Here is a 16,215-nt window from a genome sequence, read left to right as displayed (position 1 = left end):
CAGGATCCCAGATCACTCTGATCATGTTCCTTGTGCAGCATGTCTCCATTTTTTATGTATCAACTGAAAAAGATTAAGTCTCCTTTCCAGGAAAGTTAAACACACTCTGCCTAGTGTTACCAAAGATTCTGAGTTCATCTCATCAACAAGGGAAGGTTTACTCTGATATGATAACTCTAACGAAAACCTCCTTAGGATGTCACACAAGTTGAATTTGGCCAGGTTTTGAATTTGTCTTTGCAAGAGAGCAAATAATTCAAGGCAACATATTTAAGCTGTTACTAAGAAATTAAGAATGTTCTTTTAGCTAATGTAATTTTGCACAATTCGTTATAGTGAGTGAGTTTAGTTTTACGCCGATTTTAGCAATATTCCAGCAATATCACGACGGGGACACCATGTTGGTATCCATGTGGGTGGATCCGCGTGACGAGCGAACGTTTTAACCACTAGGCTACCCCACCGCCCCTACAATTCCTTATAACACTAGACAAACGCCTAGTCTCTCAATATGTATAATTTTGAAAATGTCGCGAACTTGATTTGATTGCGGGCGTTCATCAAAGGCAAACACCAACGTGGTGTTTTCCTCAGGACAATCTTCAAGTTTTCACCAGTCGTGTTGCCATGGCAACTGCATCGGATACGAATTTCTACATCGCATCCACTTATTCAGCAGATCCTAAATACATCACCATTTTCAAATTTGAAATGAAAAACACTTTGATTGTCGCGAGAGATTAACGAGAAACGTGAACTGGTTGCGTAGTGTTGGGCTGATTGACGCTCCAGGACTGGACCTCCATCACCTCGAGGTGATGAGCCCGAGACAAAATGAAACAAGTGTACATGTATTTGCAGGGGGACTTGTTCAAATGTAGTTATAGTGAGTGAGTGAGTTTAGTTTTACGCCGCTTTTAGCAATATTCCAGCTTCCAGAAATGGGCTTCACATATTGTACCCATGTGGGGAATCGAACCCGGGTCTTCGGCGTGACGAACGAACGCTTTAACCACTACGCTACCCCACCGCCCCTAGATGTAATTATAGGTCATGACAAGTTTACAGTTCTTAAGTCCTAAAGTATGGGATATTCGACAAAGGTGTCCCAACTATTGACATTTTTAATATGAGATAAATAGTTCAACAATGCAACAAGGACGTCTCGCTGGGATTTGTAGTCGTTGAACACTTGAAGACAATAGATCTTTGTAGTTGATTGGACACAGCGCCCAGCTGTCCATCACGTCATGTACCAGGAAAATAGAATTCCACTAATATCGCGAATCCGCCTCGATGATCGAGACGACCGCTCGTCACGCTGAAGGCACGGGTTCGATTCCCCACATGGGTACAATGTGTGAAGCCCATTTGTGGTGTCCCCCGCCGTGATATTGCTGGAATATTGCTTAATGCGGCGTAAAACCTCACTCACTCACTCACCATCCACCCACTCGCTCACTCACTCACTCTATTCTGAAGACAACCCCGGAGTCGAGAAGGATACTGAGTACTCCGTTCTCATGCAGCAATACGAGTCCCTGGCGTTCTTGCGTTGTCACCCTGAAACACAAAACGACGTCGGTGCGTAAAAGCTACCACGTGTGCATCCAGGATGTTGTCACGATGAATAACATGTGAAGGCGTTCTGTCAGTCACAGTGGCCCACCTCACATCATGACTGAACCACCCTTAAAACGATCGTTTTAACCATGAGTAAAGGGGCTGGACATATTGAAACAATTGACAATTTAAATAATTCTTTGATTTTCACTTTGAGCGTGTTGATAAGAGTGAACTCATTGAGTGAACTTCGAAGTAACTCGTAACCTCGTGCGAGTGAAAATCGACGGAAAGTTTCTGATACGAAGACCAAGATGGTGACGTCAGCAAACAAATCTGATTGGTCCGTGCCCGGTGTACATGGTGGAGGGTGTGTAATGTGAAGAACTGAAAAATGTCAACACTGACAGCCTTGGTTAGCTGTTTAATAAGCATTTACAATTTCCCCAAACTGGAAGGGATTCTATTCCATTAACCTGGTACAGATGGGTCGAGTGGGATCGAGGTACACCTGAATGGAACCAACCAGGACACCTCTATATTTCTTTGTTGAAAAATATTTTCTTGAAAGTATTTGAAAATACATTTTCCACAAATATTATTGGACCTGCTGAATGTGCTGAAACTTTTAGGTCTACCTGTGTATGACTGTCATGTGTTGATGAAGAAATAAGGTTGAAATAAGTTACCTGGAAATCAGCCAGTGAAGGAACTCGCTGTGAAACATCAAACAACAAGAGATGTGATAAATTAGCAGTTGTATTCTAAAATTATTTAAGTTCACAAATCGCTACAAAGTAATTACAGTGGCGGTGCCAATAGATTGGCAGTACAGATTCAAAGGCAGTATAATGTACAAGCAGTGATTATAGCTATAAACACCGAGTTGACCGAGGTTGACAACAGAGACAGACAGGTTACGTACTACAACGCCGGTAATGGCGTCTGTTGACATAACCAAACACGGTTAATGTTTTCTGTCCGTCTACTTGGAAGTGCTGTGAACAAAAGGGCACGACTTTGAAGCGCCTCTGGCTCGACCGGCGGTGAAATCGAACAACAAAGTCACTTTGTGAGTATGATTAAAGTGTACCTAGAAAATATCATCAGTGTATAAGAGTAGTGCCGAAACAGCTGATTGAAATGCTGCCTATTGTGAGCGTGTTATTGCGGCTATAGGAGTCATCACAACGATGACTTGAATTGTGGACAGAAGTCCGACATGTATTTTCAAGTGGAGTATTTCACGTAACTGCCTTGACACAACTGATTCATTCTACACCCGTGTTCTGTCTACGTATGACTGAAATATATTGTTTTCAGAAAACATCTAATAAGCTTAGAATATGCTAAAAATTAACCCTATGAGTTTTGTTTGTGTGTTCTTTCAATTCTAATATTAATCATTTCAACTGAACATTCTAATGTTTCACGTTCTAGATGCACCTCAGTCTGTCTCACAAATCCTGAACCGCATTATTTTCACTACTGTTCAGCCATGCTAAGTCCTCGGCGAGCAAGTCTATAGGTTTCCCAGGGTTCTGAATCTCCAATCTCACAGGGGCGCCTTGTCGATTTCATTGGGATTATTTGTTACCATCAAAATAAAATGTATTCAGAGACTAGGTGTTAGTCTAGATGCACGTTCCCTGCGAATTCACATTGTTTGGAAAATAGGTTCATATTCAGCAATATCATATTACAATGTGTCTGTCTTAACTGGCTCCTATTAAGTCAACTGCACGAGAGAAAAAAATTATGTTTATATATTTTCAAGCACTGAAATTGTTCCCAACACGGAATGAGAATGTGTAAACCTGCTGATGTACCAATCGAATTAATAGAAGTGTCGTAAAATCTATATTCGTGACTACTTTTCATGACCAGAGTAGAACAAGGTTTCAACGACAGTAACGTACAATCTAATATCTCGTAGGAAATGACACACAATACCACACATCCACGATAATCCAGAGATGATACAGTGTTGCTCATGGACGCTGTATTGTACATGTCCTGTTTTGTAACAGGTGCGAGTTGAGCGGAAATAGCAGTGACGAACTACCTGTGCAGGAGTAACATCAGACAGCTGTTCAGACAGAAGATATGACGTGTTTTATACAGAAGATATGACGTGTTTTATACAGAAGATATCACGTGTTTTATAGGCCTGCCAAGGAGTGTATCTGTTTGTTTAGTGTTACAATGCGCCAGATTTACCTCCGATACATCTCAGACTCATGAGAGTACTCCTAGAACACGTATTGGTCAAATGTCAGTTTCGTGTTGGGCAATAGTGAGGCATCAGTAGAAAATCTAGCGTTTATTGGGAATACGTGGTACCGAACTACTGGAAGGAGTCCTGTGACCTCTTGAACAGGGGCACAGAGAAGAATATAATACTGTAGATATGTCCAAGATATGTCGGAGACTACAGACCAATGTCATTAAGGGGACGTAGATGTGTCAGTCGTCAAGGTTCTCTACTTATCTGTAAAAACCACCTCAACACGGAATGGTAGAGCAGTAGAAAGTTTACGTACGCCTGATGTCAGTCACTGGATTGTCCGGTCCAGACTCGATTATTTACAGACCGCATGTAGCTGGAATATTGCTGAGTGTGGCATTAAACAACAAATAAACAAATCTCTTTTTTTTAGTTTCAATTGTGCGTAAAAAGCACAGCTTATCAACTTCCGTGATAGAGAGATCAGTGATCCGATTTGATTGTGATGTCATGTGACGTCACAATGCAAAGCAATTATATTGAAACAATGATCTGCTCTCCCGTGGAGACAAGTTTTGGATACATAACATACATGTGACTTATTGACATATCTTCCACAATACCACGTACAAGTACAGTATGTATGATTGATGTTGTTCCCTGTAATGGAAGTAGTGGGTGTGTATTATCGAGGGAGAAGACCGTATCTCGAACTAAGACGCATGGAGGCGAAAAACACTGACAGTTAGATACCACGTTTATATTGGTTTAATTACTAGTATTCAGACTGTAAGATCCGGGGATATTTTAATACTCCACCGCCTGGATATCACAAATGTCGGCACTGCTGGCTGTAAAGTATCATCAACTTCACAATCGTTCAGTGACTCCCTCGAGCCGTGCTCCTGTACACTGCTAGGGCGATGTTGTTAGTATGTATGGGGTTCTCACCCATTCTCTTTATATTTAGATAAGTACGATAATGATTAACCCTAGTCTGTCCATCCCTGGACAGTGTACACACGGAACGCTAGGCCTCGCCTGTCATACGTTCCGGTATTTATATACCCTTTCATCATCGACAACCACCGGAGTGAATCTATAGCTTAAGGAATCTAGCGTGACCACCGACGAGCGTTGTAGCGAGTCCCCCCGCGTCTCTCCCCCTGCAGTCGTATATCGGGCGAGCTGACTCAGTAGGACCGGCTTGCCTTACATTTATGGTAGCGTGGCGCTCCCATCACATCGGCACCACCAATCGGCACGTCCTGCTGTACACCCCCGCGGTTGTAATGGATTTGCCTAGCACCCTTCTTGAGTTAACGGAAATAGGTCCAAGACGGGATAACTTGTAGCCAGTTTATTAAAAGTAATCGAACTGTGTCCCAAGGATGCTGTGGTTGTAGATCTGTGACGGGACGTCTACAAAAACATGATCTTTGAGAAAGGAGTTAATGGTTGTGTTGCCTACCAAAAGATAATAATGTTTTTGTGCGGAATCGTTGTGATATTCGTGAGCCTGTTTCTCCAAGACGGGGGAGCCTACAATGTGGATATAGAAGGGGCTATGGTTCACTCTGGAGAAGTGGGGTCTATGTTTGGGTACTCAGTCGCTCAACATATAGACCAATCAACAAGTTGGTAAGTTTATACCATGTCTTTTATACGAGGTGGGAATTATAGACGAAGTATACACCAGGATACCATTGTCTGTATACATACAACAGTGTATATGTATCCCCGTTATTTATTGTATATGTCAGTATGACATTGTATAACACGAGATGCTTTGATGTAGCCCGATATGTTGAAGTAGAATTAGTTTCAGTTGCATTTGAACGTGCGTCGAGATTCTACAGCTTATAAACACACTTGTGACTCTAACACGGATTTTACTAAACTGTTTCCCCATATTACAGTGAACACTGATTAGTGTGAGCCATAACCACACAAATATAATACAGCTTTGGGTTATTTATGTTTAACATTGGTACGTAGCTACTCGCGAGTGGCCCAGACACCTCACCAAACTATCGGACACCTCACCATACTTTCACATAACTCACCATATTATCGTTTACCTCACTATACTTTCAGATACCTCACCAAACTATCGGACACCTCACCATACTTTCACATAACTCACCATATTATCGTTTACCTCACTATACTTTCAGACACCTCACCAAACTATCGGACACCTCACCATACTTTCACATAACTCACCATATTATCGTTTACCTCACCATACTTTCGGACACCTCACCATACTTTCACATAACTCACCATATTATCGTTTACCTCACCATACTTCCAGACACCTCACCAAACTATCGGACACCTCACCATACTTTCACATAACTCACCATATTATCGTTTACCTCACCATACTTTCAGACACCTCACGATACTATCACTTACCTCACCATACTTCAGACAAGTCACCATTCCATCGCTTGCCTCACCATACTTTCAGTCATCTCACCATACTATCGGAAATCCATTGTCTATAAATGTACCCGAGTTATCCATTACTATTACATCGAGCATCTTTGGGCGAGGTTCACGGTTTAATGTCTGAATTGTTTTGACATCACTGCAGTGTACGGCAAGGAAGCTATAAATATCCTCTGTGTGTCCAGGAGATTTCATCCTGTGAATGAACTCCCTCCCGGGCGGTGTTTTATAAGCTCAACGAGCTGTATTTATGTGGTGGATCTTTACTTCCATCGTATAATCCACCACAACGTCTAAATGCAAATCTACGAACTGCACAGAAATAAGGTCATTACTTGTATGGTACAATATACTAAAGAGTGTCCATGCAAGTATAGGCAGTATATTGTATACGCAGAAATAAAGTACTTTAAAACGTCTGTATGCGAGTATAGGCAGTATATTGCATACACAGTAATCAGGGGCGGATACAGCTTTTTGGGAAGGGGGGAGGGAGTGCACAGTTCAATTTCTCCTCTCGGGATTCACCTATGGAAATAGTGTACCGAAGTACGTCTATGTGTAGATATAGGTAGTATATTGTATACACAGAAATAGTGTACTTTAAAACGTCTGTATGCAAATATAGGCAGTATATTTAACCATAACGTGAAGGGTTGTCAATACGTCCACTTGTTGATGATGATCACGACTGGGGAAACAGATCCTCTGTATCGTGTACAGTCACGTCTGTAGACAGGTATAGCACTGGTATGCACGGAGAGGTCTACAGGAACGGGGGTATTTGTGTTTGACATACATAGGGAGTACATTTCTTTCAGGGACAAACAACATCTTACTTATACAGCAATCTGTCGCAGTTCCTCATATTTAGCGTGTTATAATATAGGTTAAGTCTACGGACACGGTAGTAATGTAGGCCACGTTTAACGCCGGCGTTTTTCTGCCTGAAGGAAGTTGATGCTGGTTACATCAGGTATGGGGGAGTGGTGGCCGTGATGAATCAAGCCCCCTGCTGCAGGTGCCCGCCAGATGGAACTATAGTTCGGGGCTTGAATCACTGATACCTACAAGTACTAATGTCGTTATACAGATGGAATAGGTCATTCCCAAGATCCGCTCTGATTCACTGCACATGCAGATTTCTGGTAATTTCATTTCCTTGACCAGTTTAGTGGTTTTCGGAAACAGTCATTTCCCAACTAGTTTCATATCTTTCAAATAAAGAGAGTCATATGTCCCAGACTAAGGTAGTGAGTACAAAGGTTATGGATTTTCCAAAAACAGATTGAACACGGGACGTGCGTCATGTGACTGCTTGTATTTTCCCAAGACATTTCAGTTGTAATTTATATGTATAATCCCCGTTCATGTATAACTATAACTAAAGCCAATAAATTATCACACCGACCAAATGAGCCTTTATAATAATATAATATAATATAATATAATATAATATAATATAATATAATATAATATAATATAATATAATATAATATAATATAATATAATATAATAACTATAGTAACTATAATAACATAACATAACATAACATAAATCTGAAAAGACTTACAATAGGCTATCCAGTGTTGGCTTAGATTCCGGTAGTATCTTGTATAGATTATCTGTGGTGCTTACACCCGCCTATAGATGCCCCTGTGTGTTTTAGTGGGTTCCGTTACATAAATACAGAAACTGCTGTACAGTCTGCTTTTACTGCCAAAATAATACGAAAATGAAAGCATTCACAGGAGACCGTTTTGTTTTGAAAATAGTAGTTTTTGCCAAACAGTGTTTGATCATATTCCCCATATACAGGCTCTGGTGAAACTCTGCCTCTATTTATTCATCTCCCACGAAGCGGGGTTCATCTACACCCAGTTTGGGAAACATATGCATGGAAGTCGTGACTTCAAAAATGAGACCCAGATGTACGATATATTTCTGTCTCTCGGTTAATTCTCCCTAAAGCACAATATGTGGTTTATCATGTCGACTCAACAAGTGGATCTTGTCTCCAGTTTATTTCTGAAATATTTGTAGGTTCCTCGCGTGCACGTTTCTATATCTCGGCACCACACTTATCAGCTGCATCAGAGGGGCTGCTTGCAAAGACGGCTCGCAAACATAGCCCGTATCTAACGAACTCTCAACTCTGGCGAGGAACCCACTTGAAGGTTCACATTCTCCTCACAGTGCCGTTGGGGTCGCATGTATATCACTTTCTATCATTTGCTTCCGTGTTAAGGATGTGAGAAGTTTATGATGTGCGTGTGCTTTTTACTCTCGACACTGATGAAAGGGTTCTGTGAATGCATAAGGCATCGGTTGATGAAGAAAGTTATGTGTGAAGTTTACTTGTAATACGATATGGCACCTTCAGAATTCCGGTACATCGATAAGGGATAAGCCCCTCCGGTGTCATCAATGCAAGTACAATCAACCATTTGATACTTCGTTACAGGGCTACTGTGTTGCGATGGAACTCCCACTGTGTTTGTCGGGGTTCGAGGGTGGTTGTAGCAGTGGGGATTGCACCATACGAGACGCAGTTCTTGAGGGTTGTTATACTAATTAAAGGATTGACTTGGATTTTGAGATCCACGGCTGATATTTGAACATGCTGCCATAATGAGACAGTTGTTTCTAACGATGTTCGTGAAGCAGTATAGAGAGGCGCTGTAGATACAGTCACTATGACAGTGTCTAATGAGTTGCCATCAAATGACAACACTCTCGTTGGCGAGGGACATTCTGTGCAGTGTTAGAGAGCTTTCCTAACGAAGATGGCGAATGGATATTTCTCCATGATATAATACTCAGGCCAGTCGAATCATCGACCTTGACAAACGCTTTTTCTCTGAAAATAGTATTTAAAATCTGGATAATTTTGAAAGAAGTCCTTTTAGATTGAAAAGGAGCTCCAATGAGCTCCATGATTCAGCGCTAGTGGACTAACAACAAATCTCTGAACTGAACATATTTTACAGAAAGAAGCTCATAGTAAACAAAATATGATATAATGAAAAGGAGCCCTGAGCCTTTCTTCATTTTCAGCTGAAGGTGTGGAAATCTAGACTTGCCACATTTTCTAGACTTGCGTGGGCTTTCTTGGATATGTTTGCTTCAGGGTCTGTATGACAGACTAATTCAGCCGGAAGCTGACCAAATCTAGACTTGCTTCATTTCGGCGTGGCCAGTCGTGGTTCATCATCCCGTCACCGACAGGCGTGAGAGTGTTCATAAGGGATCGTATCTTCTGTCGAACTCATGATCATAATACATGTAGAATGTCCGTACAAAGCTTACTTCTTAAACACCGAACTATGTCATGTTGTCAATGTCCGAGCCATATCGCCCTACTTCCACATCTGGTATACAACTGGTCTAACCACTCTGTATTTAGCCTCTCCTGTCGTTCTGGGAGTAGCAGTCTGTAATGGATCACTGCGACCCACATTCAAACTTAGGACATGATAAAGAAGCTGGGGTGACCTCTATCACCCCTAATTCGTCATCAACATGAACAAAATATATATCTTGATTTGCTAAGGGTTAACGATAGCACAACCCGTGTTAGAACGCTGTCCATATATCCTCGGTGGAATAGTTGATGTATTCTCCGAGTTATCCTGGAACTATTCCTTGTATTCCTCGCATAAACAACCAGTTGTACGTCCTTTAATGGTCAACGTCATACAGACAAGACGACCTATTGTATAACATCCATTGTATAACCGTGTTATAGCATATTAACCATCTGAATATATTTATTTCTGGTATAACAGTATCGATGGTAAAGTATAAAATACTTTTATATCTTTTAACATAAGTTGAGTTACAATAGTCTCTATTGAAATGATGGCTCGGTCTATATCTCCGATGACGCCATTCTTTAACACCTTCCGTGTGAGGACCCTAGGTTTGATACAGCATTGCTGAAATGCCCTAAACAACCTATAGTAACGTTGTATGATATATTTTGGTATATGCCATTTGCTGATACTTCTTGACGAGACCCTTTCACTGGAGAGAAAATGACAACTAACAAGATGAACTAGGAAAACGATAAATACTTGTGCACTTAAGATTGTCCGGAAGTTTGAGACGCTACTGTCTTTGTCATCAGTGGTTTCCCTGCCAGACTGAACAGGAACGAGGAAGATGGGTATTATCTACTCAACTCAATTGGATACAGAACGTCTGGACTTCAGGGTATTGTACATGGTTCCTGCGAATGTGATGGTTGAGCGAGGGTTATCTCCAGACACATCCATTAGACTGCACGTGAACCGAATCATTCTCCCCGAGGCGTTGTTTAGGCGAACGTCGACGAGGCTCGTGACCTCTGATCTTGCACGTGCAAGAAAAGCTGAGCCGTCGACTGGACAGGGCGATGGACAGTGAGAGAGTTCAACTTCTGGAGGATTCTATTTACATGAGGAAATTGTGTTTAGTGTACAAAAAGAGAATCTCGTCCAAGTGTCACTTGAAGTCAAACCTAGAAACGAATTGAAAACATTTGGCAGAAAATATACGAGTCCGAGGCTCGTTGAGTAGTTTTAACTTCATCTACGTGTGTCTATTAATTTCATATCAAACGACTGGATAAAATCATTCTGTCAGTGTTTTTAGTTTGTAAACGCTAATAGCCAGGGTCTCGAGTGTAAACTACACATAACCAACTTCAATGCCAATTTCGTTGTATTCATTGTAATCCCTTCATTCTAATTGGCTGAACTGGTCACGTGTTATTGCATTCATTTCCCAAAGAATTCACCAAGTCTCGCACACCGAAGGGAGCTACTTCCCCCACTACTGTACGGGTTGTCGGAGAACCCATCTACAGTTGACTGGTGATGTTATGTGACTGTGACGTCATGGTAACCGATGATGTCACAATGGTCTACAAAGTATTGTGATGTAATTTCAGTGTAGCGATATCACCAAGTCGCTTCATCTCCCTCATGCAAGAGGTATCTCCGGTGGAACCAACATAGGACGTACATATAACGGTACACCAGGGATACGGTCTGTCAACTCAAACAGCAATCTCAATTATTGCATTTAAAAAGCGCGCGCGCGTGTGTTTGTTTGTGTCGGTAACAGACAGGACTATTTCTAAAGTTGGAACTGCGTTCTAAACCAATATGCACGCAGGCGCACGCACGCACTTATAGCCCTTCTTTGGTCAAACGTTAACGTATGTACCGACGTGTCATCTGGATAAGGGAAGTAAATCTAAACTGTTGCACATCTACGACGTTTGCCGCTGATATGAAACCCACTAACCACCTGATGCTATGGTGTTGACAAACCAAGGCTCATAGCCAGTGCGAAGATAAACTCGGGTTTCACCACCACAAGACACCAGTCATATGATTTTGTGTATTTGTTTGTTTGTTTGAAGCCACACTCAGCAATATTCCAGCTCTATGACGTATCTCTATAAATAATGTAGATTGGACCAGGCAATCCAGTGATTGATACGTTGACCATCCTTCCACTCAATGGGGATACAAAACATGAATTCACCAATCCTGAGCACTTGCCTCTGTAGGCAAGCATGGGTTGCGTGGGACGATCAATGACCCTCTGGTGTCAATATAAACAACACAAACAAGGAGACGCCCAATATGTGCACTGTTACTGTCATAGGTATATCAATTAGAATCCTAGATCTATTAGCAAGCTGGGGTGTGTTATGTGTACCTCAAGCTGGGTAATTCCAAAACCTGAACCTCGACATGGATGTTCAATCCTTTCTGAGAAACGTGAAAAACTGAATTTTACTACATATATATTTATCCATCTAGTAAGAAGTGCTCGTCCTCTCCTGCCTCTTTCCGTGTAAACACAGACAATAGGGCGCATGTGTAGGGTGTTTTCTTGTCGAACATGATTCATCGAGAACCGGAAACCGGTAATAACGGACAGCCCTATAGGAGGGTATACTTGAGTGTGGTTTGACATAAGGGATTAGTGTCTTCTGTTTATTTCCCCATAATAGTTTCTTTCAAAGGAAATTATAAGTTTCATTTGTTGTTGTGAATATTTTGATCACAAGTCTTATGATCCCATTATCTTCTCGCACAATTAAATCTGTAAATGACGTTTTGTCTTTGGCGTTTACGTCCTTTTTAGGTTTGAGGAGGAATTTGTGAAACCCAGTTAGGCAATTCATTTATTACAACCCAGTGAAGATCCGGGTTAGAACAGATCTTCAGCATCCAATGCTCAAAGTGAGAGGTGACTAACAGAATCTGCTGGTCAGTAGGATAGGAATAAATGCTTTCAGTCACTGGATCCAGACCGCTGTCGTGTGGCCGGAATATCGTTCCGGCGTTAAGCAACAAACAGAATTGTGTTATTATACTCTGACGTAAATGCATTTATCATATGATGGAGGGTGTTGTCAGTGCAATAAAGCAGTCTGATAAACTTGGTATCCAAATCTGATAAATTTGCAAATTAGGTCAATACACACATTAGAAAATGTCTGTTGAAAACTGGCCGATTTTGTTGTTCTTTTTAAACAGAAAGATCTTATTTTTAGTAAGAGTTATGTTTGCACTATATTACCGACTTGTCACGAACACATGCCGCCGTCATGAACGACATTCACCTTGGTGTACCGCTAGGTGTTCTTACGCGAATGCTCGATTCTCTTCATATAAATTACGTACTATTTGCTTCTTTTTTTCAGAGTAAGTTTAAGAATGACATTATATTAACCTCGTGTGTTTCCGTATCATTACTATCATATATTACGAATATACCCGGTTAATAATGTCTATTTGTCTAATATACACACACACACACTGTCTACACGTATATGCCTGTATCCACATACCTCTCATTACATATATCCCCTATATATTTACATAAGTATGTCTCGTATTTTGACTGAATGCTGTGTGTGTTTCGCCCCCTGACAGCCCTGTAATAAATGTCACCGCTACCACATGGTAATCAAGGCTAATTAGTGGCTAATTGCTCGACACGACCTCTGTACATAATCCATTATGCAGATTTCATCTGTTCATTAGATAATGACCGAGCACTGGCTGTAAGTAGGAGGGCGATAATTAGAAAGCCGATTAAGATGGCCCGTGTTAGGTAAGTTTACGTGGATAGTGGAGTTTATGGGTCTATGATATATATATACGCATGCAACAAAGGAGTCGAGGTATGTACAACCACTGACGTAACGCGAACAATCAAGAAACAGATAATGATCGGGTCATAGGATTTGTACTGTAATAAATAATAAATTATGCAACCGATGAGGTATGTGTTGGCACTTAAACCTGTGTATTATTCTCTTAATAAAGCAGGGGAATAAGGACACGTGACTTCAGCAGTCAGTGTAGCAATGCAAGGGAACTGGAGTACGTGTACAGGGGTAAACCACACAGAGTCACTCGCACTTTATTATAGCGTGTGGAGACATACTTGGTGTTTAAGATTATGTGTAACATCCTACACATATCGGCACACCCGACAGTACACATTATAGAGTCGCACTAAATTACATATTCCACTACATGCATGTTACAGACCAAACACACGTTATACACAGATACTCTTATACAACCACGTATACAGAGAGAGGGAGAGCGAGAGGGGGGGGAGAGAGAGGGAGGGAGGGAGAGAGAGAGATGCTCACAGTCATAAATGTAGACACTGACAAAAGATGGCGTGAGTTCACAGTAACATTTTTCAGCGGTGCCATTTTTCAGCGGTCCGTAAATAATCGACTCTGGACCAGACAATCTAATGATTGTATATTTCTTCTACGCATCTGATTCTAGCTAGTACTGGGGATGACGTATCTAGTGAACATGCACAGCCCAGGATGCGGGCCGCATATTTATTTGGTTATGTAATATTTATTTAAGGATCGTGTTTGTTCCCACTTGCTAATCTCAGCAGGTTGTCACGGGTATATGGGCAGGTATGGTGGGGATAGGGGCTCTAACTCGGCCAGACATGATTCATGCAAATCAGCGGAAAACATGAATGACGTTCAATCACACCTAAAATACCTCTATTCCTCGCTTGGTTAATGTGTTCAGTGTAGGTATTGTCATCAGCAGGTGCGCTGTAGGCTTGTTCACGGCGGAAACAGTCGAAGGGAACGATACCTACTACACAGTTAGGTCATAATTGGGAGAAATGCTTACACAGGCGTTGTTCCCCGTCCGTCCTTGCTCTCGAAAAGAGATAGAAAGATGTACATTTGATAAGCGAAACGAATTGTTTCCTTATTTGGACAGATCTGTAAAAATAGCGTCGTGAGTGACTGTTGGCGTTCTTTGTTATTGGACACGCTCGGGTGATCGTACTTGTCAACTTTCAGCGCTTCTTTCAAATGAACAACACAGAACGAGGATGTGGTTTAATAACGAACCATCTTCTAGTTACTGAAATAAAACCGAATACCAAACAATTAAAATGTTTTGACTGTATGAAATAACGAAAAGGGAACGAGATCATGAAATATTAGTTATTACAAATGATTTGACGCGTGCATTCTGACGTCTTACGTAATTTGTGTGTAGTTGATGACTGACCGCCAGTGTAAGGAGCTTGACAACAAAGCTGTGCATCTGAGTTTACAGGAGTGCTCCGCCGAGCGTTACAGACACGTTTAATTGGATGTGGTGAAAGGGCCTGTTATATCCGTATTTACGGCACGCACCTGCTATTTCCTGATAACCATTATCAACTGGAATGCATATGCTTCAAGTCTTTGTAATGACTGGGCTCATTCACAACAACTGCGATATGGTAATTTTATAACGGATGTCAATTCAGTTGAATGTTACAAAATACCACATCATTTCCAAGTAAAATATATATATCACGGAATACTGTGTTAATGAAGTTAAAATATCAATGAAACAAATCATTTATTGATTTTAAGGTATGTAAAAGTGGGCTGCACACATATCCATGTGGGGAATCGAACCCGGGTCTTCAGCGTGACGGGCGGACCCCACCACCCTCTAGTAATGAAGGGAAGAATAAACAATGACTTTTCTAAAATTGCACATTAATGTGAAACGGGCCCTGAGATCGAGGTTATTATTGTGCATGTTCAAAGTGGTTTTCACTGCAAGGCTAGTGCACCCCGTGTTATCATGGCTACACACTTAGACGACCTACTTTAATCAAGTCGGAAACGTTTCGGAAATAATTTTAAAACAACAATCAAGAAAGAGCAGGGTGAAGCTGATTGATAAGGGAACATAAAACAAAAGGTTTTAAATAAAGGAAAAGGTTTGGTCTAGGAAGCCCTTCAAGACCCAACCCTCGTAATATTTCTCTAAGCGTTGTGCAGCCACTAATTTATTGGCTGTAAAGCACATGTGAAAACAGTGGGACTGTGGAAGGTTTGTTTGCGATGTTGGCTCGTTTATGCATGGCCTGACATGCACCTAATTACACGTGGGATTCCGTGGGGTTTGTGTATGCAGGGTGTACAAAATGTGTGAATGATTGACCAAAGTCTGGATCTTGTACAATCCAGAACTGGAACAATGACCTCCTGTTTTCTGAAGGGAGCGATGTGTGGTTGTTGGAATGTTTTCACAAGATTTGACAGGTTTAGGACTGAGCAGAAAGTCAACAAAGTGTACTCTAGTATGCTGAAAGTTAAAGCCGATTAACAAACTGGTGTTAAATGTGATTTAAATCCAACTAGTTCATAATTTGTATGTGAGTAGTGATTTTTCAATGTTACCCAATGTATGTGAGTAGTGATTTTTCAATGTTACCCAATGTATGTGAGTAGTGATTTTTCAATGTTACCCAATGTATGTGAGTAGTGATTTTTCAATGTTACCCAATGTATGTGAGTAGTGATTTTTCAATGTTACCCAATGTATGTGAGTAGTGATTTTGTCAATGTTACCCAATGTATGTGAGTAGTGATTTTTCAATGTTACCCAATGTATGTGAGT

At 41.1% G+C, this 16,215-nt stretch overlaps 1 protein-coding gene across 1 annotated transcript in view; it reads left to right on the top strand.

Moving 5' to 3' along the window:
- Positions 1-4,999: 4,999 nt before the first annotated feature.
- LOC124253472 (integrin alpha pat-2-like) overlaps positions 5,000-16,215 on the top strand; it is a 111,405-nt gene continuing 100,189 nt past the window's right edge. Inside the window, exon 1 of the mRNA XM_046687257.1 lies at positions 5,000-5,431. Within this exon, the coding sequence (XP_046543213.1) occupies positions 5,223-5,431 (209 nt within the window). The 5' untranslated portion in view covers positions 5,000-5,222. The remainder of the gene's footprint in view (positions 5,432-16,215) is intronic.

Source organism: Haliotis rubra, unplaced genomic scaffold (genome assembly GCF_003918875.1).
Source record: "Haliotis rubra isolate DU_JTF1 unplaced genomic scaffold, ASM391887v1 Scf541, whole genome shotgun sequence".
In the NCBI taxonomy this organism is placed as follows: Eukaryota; Metazoa; Mollusca; class Gastropoda; order Lepetellida; family Haliotidae; genus Haliotis; species Haliotis rubra.
Note: the sequence above shows the minus strand (reverse complement) of the source record. Positions and strands in the feature narration are given on the sequence as shown.